This window comes from Staurois parvus, unplaced genomic scaffold (assembly GCF_062004578.1).
Source record: "Staurois parvus isolate SC_StPar_1 unplaced genomic scaffold, SC_StPar_1.0 ptg000363l, whole genome shotgun sequence".
NCBI classification, from domain to species: Eukaryota; Metazoa; Chordata; class Amphibia; order Anura; family Ranidae; genus Staurois; species Staurois parvus.
The window spans coordinates 208,417-216,166 of record NW_028318159.1 but is presented as its reverse complement, the minus strand read 5'-3'; the positions used below and the strand labels follow the sequence as shown (position 1 = coordinate 216,166).

The window sequence follows — 7,750 nt, the reverse complement described above, 5'->3', positions numbered from 1 at the left end:
TAAAAAAATGACATAAATATATGTATATATTAAAATACTAATTTTTTTTAAGATTCTATTTAAAAATTAAATCTCCTTTTTTATATATATATTTATATATATATATATATATATATATATATATATATATATATATAAAGAGATTTCATTAATTAATATATATATTAAAATACTAATATTTTTTTAAGATTCTGTTTAAAAATTAAATCTCTTTTTTATATATATTTATATATATATATATATATATATATAAAGAGATTTCATTAATTAATATATATATTAAAATACTAATATTTCTTTAAGATTCTATTTAAAAATTAAATCTCTTTTTTTATATATATTTATATATATATATATATATATAAAGAGATTTCATTAATTAATATATATATTAAAATACTAATATTTCTTTAAGATTCTATTTAAAAATTAAATCTCTTTTTATATATATATATATATATATATATATATATATATATATATATATATATATATAAAAGAGATTTAATTTTTAAATAGAATCTTAAAAAAAATTAGTATTTTAATATATATATTAATTAATGAAATCTCTTTATATATATATATATATATATATATATATATATAAATATATATAAAAAAAGAGATTTAATTTTTAAATAGAATCTTAAAAAAATATTAGTATTTTAATATATATATTAATTAATGAAATCTCTTTATATATATATATATATATATATATATATAAATATATATAAAAAAAAGAGATTTAATTTTTAAATAGAATCTTAAAAAAATATTAGTATGTAGATCGTATTAGGAAACAATTGAATTATATATGAAAAGTTTGGAGATTAAGAAAAATCTAAATAAATCATATATACTGTATATAGTAAAAACATCTCAAATGTAACAACTAATACTCGGATTCTGGGGAATCTGGTGGATAACCTCACAAACTCTTTGCAGCTAATTTCCCAGGTTGGTTTTGAACCCGAAACCCAACCATTGCAATAAAAGAAAAGGCCTAAACAACCCACTCACGTACTTGAGTGACATACTTCCATTGGTGAAAGTAAAAAAAAAAAAAAACACAAGCCCATCTAGTTTAACCAAAATTAAAAAAAAAAAAAGATAAATATAAAACCTCCATATCTAGAATCCTATACCAACAGTTAGCTAGAACAGCAAAAAAAAAAAAAATACCCTATAAATTATGGTGCAATCGGCAATCCTGTTCATTTAAATAATTTTTAAGAAATATTAATAATTTTCTAAGAAAAAAAAAAGATACCCTATAAATCATGGTGCAATCGGCAATCCTGTTCATTTAAATAATTTTTAAGAAATATTATTATTTTTCTAAAAAAAAAAAAAAATTAAAGATCTGTACTTACAGAACAAGAAGGTGAACAGCAGAGATTTCATGTTTCCCTCTCCCTTGCAGAATGATAAATTTCACTTCTTCGATGCAAAAGACTATTCTCACTTCCCGTTTAGATAAATGACTGAACTGGTGAGCAAATCAGCAAGTAGGTTTATTGAACGGGGAAGGGCTTGGTGATTACATTAAAAAAAAAAAAAAAGAGGCCATAAAAAAACAAAAAAAAACAACAAATAAAAATAAAATGAAAAAAAAAACCAAAAAAACTGGTGGTTTGGAGTAAAGAGTTTACGTCCTTTTTTTTTTAAAATTTATTTGCTGTGTTTTTTTTTTTTTTTTTTTTAGGCTTTATCCCATTGCAGTACAAACATAAAAAAAGAAAGAAAAAACAAAAGAAGGTGTAAAAAAAAAAGTGTTTTTTGCTTGGTATCAACCTCGGAGCCCTGCTTTTTTTTCTATTTCCTGCCTTTATACAGAGTACCATAAAACAAGAGGCTTTGAAAAAAAATAAAAAATAAACAAACAAAAAAACCCCCAAAAAACCCTAAAAAAACAAACAAAAAAAACCAAAAAAAACCTGTGGTTTGGAGTAAAGAGTTTACTTCCTTTTTTTGTTTTTGAATTTATTTGATCCTTTTTTTTTCTTTTTTTTTTAGGCTTTACAAATATTCTCCATAGAAAACCTTTTCCGTTTCGCCTGGGAAATCCCATTGCAGTACAAACAAAAAAAAAAAGAAAGAAAAAACAAAAGGAAGGTGTAAAAAAAAAGGTGTTTTTTTTTGCTTGGTATCAACCTCGGAGCCCTGCTTTTTTTGCCATTTCCTGCCTTTATACAGAGTATCATTAAACAAGAGGCTTTAAAAATAAATAAATAAATAAACAAACAAAAAAACCCCAAAAAACAATAAAAAAACAAACAAAAAAAACCTGTGGTTTGGAGTAAAGAGTTTACTTCCTTTTTTGCTTTTGAATTTATTTGCTCTGTTTTATTTCTTTTTTTTTTAGGCTTTACAAACATTCCCCATAGAAAACTTTTTCCATTTCGCCTGGGAAATCCCATTGCAGTACAAACAAAAAAAGAAAGAAAAAACAAAAGAAAGGTGTAAAAAAAAGGTCTTTTTTTTGCTTGGTATCAACCTCGGAGCCCTGCTTTTTTTTGCCATTTCCTGCCTTTATACAGAGTATCATGAAACAAGAGGCCTTAAAAAACCGAAAAAAACAACAAAAAACAACAAAAAAAAACCCAAAAAACAAACAAAAAAACAAAAAAACAAACAAAAACAAAAAAAAAAACTAAAAAAACAAAACAAAACAAAACTGTGGTTTGGAGTAAAGAGTTTACTTCCTTTTTTGCTTTTGAATTTATTTGCTCTGTTTTATTTCTTTATTTTTTAGGCTTTACAAACATTCCCCATAGAAAACCTTTTCTGTTTCACCTGGGAAATCCCATTGCAGTACAAACAAAAAAAAAAAGAAAGAAAAAACAAAAGAAAGGTGTAAAAAAAAGGTCTTTTTTTGCTTGGTATCAACCTTGGAGCCCTGTTTTTTTTTTTTTTGCCATTTCCTGCCTTTATACAGAGTATCATGAAACAAGAGGTCTTAAAAAAACAAAAAAAAAACAAACAAAAAACCCCAAAAAACAAACAAAAAAACCCAAAAAACAAACAAAAAAAACTGTGGTTTGGAGTAAAGAGTTTACTTCCTTTTTTGCTTTTGAATTTATTTGCTCTGTTTTTTTTTCTTTTTTTTCGGCTTTGCAAACATTCCCCATAGAAAACCTTTTCCATTTTGCCTGGGAAATCCCATTGCAGTACAAACAAAAAAAAAGTGTTTTTTGCTTGGTATCAACCTCGGAGCCCTTTTTTTTTTTTTGCTATTTCCTGCCTTTATACAGAGTATCATGAAACAAGAGGCCTTAAAAAAACACAAAAAAACAAACAAAAAAACAAAAAAAAACTTTGTGGTTTGAAAAAGAGTTTACTTCCTTTTTTTTTAAATTTATTTGCTGTGTTTTTTTTTTCCGTTTCCCGTTTCGCCTGGGAAATCCCATTGCAGTACAAATAAAAAAAGAAAGAAAAAACAAAAGAAAGGTGTAAAAAAAAAAGGTATTTTTTTTGCTTGGTATCAACCTCGGAGCCCTGCTTTTTTTTTCTGCTATTTCCTGCCTTTATACAGAGTATCATGAAAAAAGTAGGCCTTAAGAAAACAAAAAAAACAAACAAAAAACAAACAAAAAAAAAAAAGTTTTTGGTTTGGAGTAGAGTTTACTTCCTTTTTTTTTTAAATTTATTTGCTCTTTTTTTTTTTTTTTTAGGCTTTACAAACATTAACTATAGAAAACAAAAGAAAGGTGTAAAAAAAAAAAAAAAAGGTGTTTTTCGCATGGTATCAACCCCATAACCCTGCTTTTTTGCCATTTCCTGCCTTTAAACAGAGTATCATGAGACAAAAGGCCTTAAAAAAAAATAAAAAATAAAAAATAAAAAATTTGTGGTTTGGAGTAAAGTGTTTACTTCCTTTTTTGTTTTTGAATTTATTTATTTTTAGTTTTTTTTTAGGCTCTACAATCATTCCCCATAGAAAACTTTTTCCGTTTCGCCTGGGAAATCCCATTGCATCCCAAAGCGTCAAACTCTTCTTAGAACGAGTCTTCCTGATGTCTCTCGGCATTGAAATTCTGGTAGATGTTGTCAGGGTTGTCGGTCTCCCGGGTGGTTTTTGACTCCATTGAAGCGCTTGGAGGTCGAAGCACCGAATACAGAACAGAGGACTCATCCTGGACAGAATCCACAAAGGGCATGTTAAAAAACAGATATTAAAAATCTATTTTATTTGAATTAAACATTTTTATTTTAAATTTTTTTTATAAATTTTATTTTTTTAACGAAAAAAAAAGAATAAACATAACTCTATGATCTACAGATGTATTATAAGCATCCTTTAATTTTGAGGAGCTCAGTATGGTACATAAAACAGAACAAAAAGTTGTTACATTAAAAAATTTTTTTAAATTTTTATAAATTTTATTTTTTTAATAAAAAAATAAATAAATAAAAATAAACATAACTCTATGATCTATAGATGTATTATGAGCATCATTTTATTTTGAGGAGCTCAGTATGGTACATAAAACAGAACAAAAAGGTGTTCCATTAAAAAAAATTGTAAAATTTTTATAAATTTTATTTTTTTAATAAAAAAAATAAATAACAAAAAATAAACAAAACTCTATGATCTGCAGATATATTATGAGCATCCTTTAATTTTGAGGAGCTCAGTATGGTACATAAAAGAGAACAAAAAGTTGTTACATTGAAAAAAATTGCCAAATTTTTATAAACTTTATTATTTTAACAAAAAAAAAAAAGAATAAACATAACTTTATGATAAAATAAATAAACACTTACCTTTTTGTGGGTGGGGCCTGCAGAAGCTGGATACAGGAGGACATAAAAAATAAATACAAAGTATCGTTTGTTACGTAAGTGTAATCACAGAGCAATACACACACCGAAGGATATTCCATTGATTGGCCAACGAACAGAATGTGGGGAAGATTTGGAGGCACGCTGAGCCCTTCCTCAGGCAGAAAAATCCATCTTACACTTCAATCTACTTCAGTAATGGTTATTGGGGGCCCCTGACATGTTAAAGGGCCACACCGAATTTTCAATGAATGTAATATATCAAAAATTTGCTAGATATGGCAGATATACAACTGGGGATGGTCAGAGACTACAGGCACACTACAGGAGATGGTCAGAGACTGCGGGCACACTACAGGAGATGGTCAGAGACTGTGGGCACACTACAGGAGATGGTCAGAGACTACAGGCATGCTATAGGAGATGGTCAGAGACTGTGGGCATGCTACAGGAGATGGTCAGAGACTACGGGCATGCTATCAGAGATAGTCAAAGACTACGGGCATGCTACAAGAGGTGGTCAGAGACTATGGGCATGCTACAAGAGATGGTCAGAGAATATGGGCATGCTACAAGAGGTGGTCAGAGACTATGGGTATGCTACAAGAGGTGGTCAGAGACTATGGGCATGCTACAAGAGATGGTCAGAGACTATGGGCATGCGACAAGAGGTGGTCAGAGACTATGGGCATGCCACAAGAGATGGTCAGAGAATATGGGCATGCTACAAGAGGTGGTCAGAGAATATGGGCATGCTACAAGAGATGGTCAGAGACTATGGGCATGCTACAAGAGGTGGTCAGAGACTATGGGCATGCTACAAGAGATGGTCAGAGACTATGGGAATGCTATAGGATTCAGTCAGAGACTGCAAATGTGCTGTAGGAGTTGTTGGAGACTGGATACATGCTCTCGGAGATGACAGACATACAAGTGGGGATGTTCAGAAGTTACAGGCATGCTACAAGAGATGGTCAGAGACTATGGGCATACTACAAGAGATGGTCAGAGACTATGGGCATGCTACAAGAGATGGTCAGAGACTATGGGTATACTACAAGAGATGGTCAGAGACTATGGGTATACTACAAGAGATGGTCAGAGACTATGGGTATACTACAAGAGATGGTCAGAGACTATGGGTATACTACAAGAGATGGTCAGAGACTACGGGTATACTACAAGAGGTGGTCAGAGACTATGGGCATGCTACAAGAGATGGCCAAAGACAATGGGCATGCTACAAGAGATGGTCAAAGACAATGGGCATGCTACGAGTGCTAGTCAGAGACTACAGTCATGCTATTAGAGATGGTCAAAAGCTATGGGCATGCTACAAGAGATGGTCAGAGACAACGAGCATGCTACATGAGCTGGTCAGTGACTATGGGTATGCTATGAGTGCTGGTCAGAGACTACAGTCATTCTACTAGACATGGTCAAAAGTTATGGACATGCTACAAGAGATGGTAAGAAACTACGGGCATGTTATTAGAGATGGTCAGAGACTGCAAATGTGCTGTAGGAGTTGTTGGAGACTGGGGACATGCTCTCAGAGATGACAGATATACAAGAGGAGATGGTCAGAGACTATGGGCATGAGAAATGGTCAGAGACTGCGAGTATGTTGTAGCAGTTGTTGGAGGCAGGGGGGCCTGCTTCAGGACACATAGGAGTCACATTAGACTGGCCCCGAGGGTCGCACAGAAAGCCCCAAAGGCCCGCCCCCAAGTTGGGCGGCACGTAGAACTTTATGAACAAACTATGGTGGAACACACAAGACACAATCAGACGCTGACCTTGCATCCTTCTGATATCAATGTACGTGTAGCAGAGGTCCTCCTCCTCCGGCTGTGAAGACACTACGAGGGGCAGAAGGATGAAGATCTTCAGATGTATTCTTCAAAAATATTCAAATACATAAGAAAAAAAAAAAAACACACCAGGGGGCCCATTTTTAAGAATTTGTTAGAGGCGCATCCCAAGCGTTCATCCAAGTTGCACGAATGATGAATTACTAATACAATATATTTTTCTGAAATACCTCGATCGGAAAATCTATTGCATTTCGGTCTCTGGAAGGAGCCATCAAAGTATTTGAGAAAATACGGCGGGGGAAAATTCGTGCGGCCTGGACTAATGCCTGAGACATTCCGTTCCAAGAAAATACGGACGTTCCGTTCCAAGAAAATACAGCGGGGGAAAATTTGTGCGACCTGGACTAATGCCTGAGACGTTCCGTTCCAAGAAAATACGAAGGGGGAAAATTCGCGCAAAATTTGTGCGGCCTGGACTAATGCCTGCGATGTTCCGCTCCAAGAAAATACGGCGGGGGAAAATTTGTGCGGCCTGGACGAATGCCTGAGACGTTACGCTCCAAGAAAATACGGCGGGGGAAAATTCGTGCGGCCTGGACGAATGCCTGAGACGTTCCGTTCCGTTCCAAGAAAATACGAGGGGGGAAAATTTGTGCGGCCTGCACGAATGCCTGCGATGTTCCGCTCCAAGAAAATACGGCGGGGGAAAATTTGTGCAGCCTGGACGAATGCCTGAGACGTTCCGTTCCAAGAAAAAACGGCGGGGGAAAATTCGTGCGACCTGGACGAATGCCTGAGACGTTCCGCTCCACGAAAATACGGCGGGGGAAAATTTGTGTGGCCTGGACTAATGCCTGAGACGTTCCGCTCCAAGAAAATACGGCGGGGGAAAATTTGCGCGGCCTGGACGAATGCCTGAGATGTTCCGTTCCAAGAAAATACGGCGGGGGAAAATTTGTGCGGCCTGGACTAATGCCTGAGACGTTCCGTTCCAAGAAAATACGGCGGGGGAAAATTCGTGCGGCCTGGACGAATGCCTGAGACGTTCCGCTCCAAGAAAATACGGCGGGTGAAAATTTGTGCGGCCTGGACTAATGCCTGAGACGTTCCGTTCCGAGAAAATCCGGCGGGAGAAAATTTGTGCG

The 7,750-nt window shown here is 33.8% G+C and overlaps 1 protein-coding gene across 1 annotated transcript in view; it reads right to left on the bottom strand.

Moving 5' to 3' along the window:
- Positions 1 to 3,880: 3,880 nt before the first annotated feature.
- Positions 3,881 to 7,750, bottom strand: part of LOC149456335 (Fc receptor-like protein 5) — a 36,242-nt gene continuing 32,372 nt past the window's right edge. Inside the window, exons 15-17 of the mRNA XM_089685134.1 lie at positions 6,588 to 6,650; positions 4,771 to 4,796; positions 3,881 to 4,139 (exon numbers count right to left, since the gene is read on the bottom strand). Of these exons, the coding sequence (XP_089541260.1) occupies positions 4,002 to 4,139; positions 4,771 to 4,796; positions 6,588 to 6,650 (227 nt within the window). The 3' untranslated portion in view covers positions 3,881 to 4,001. The remainder of the gene's footprint in view (positions 4,140 to 4,770; positions 4,797 to 6,587; positions 6,651 to 7,750) is intronic.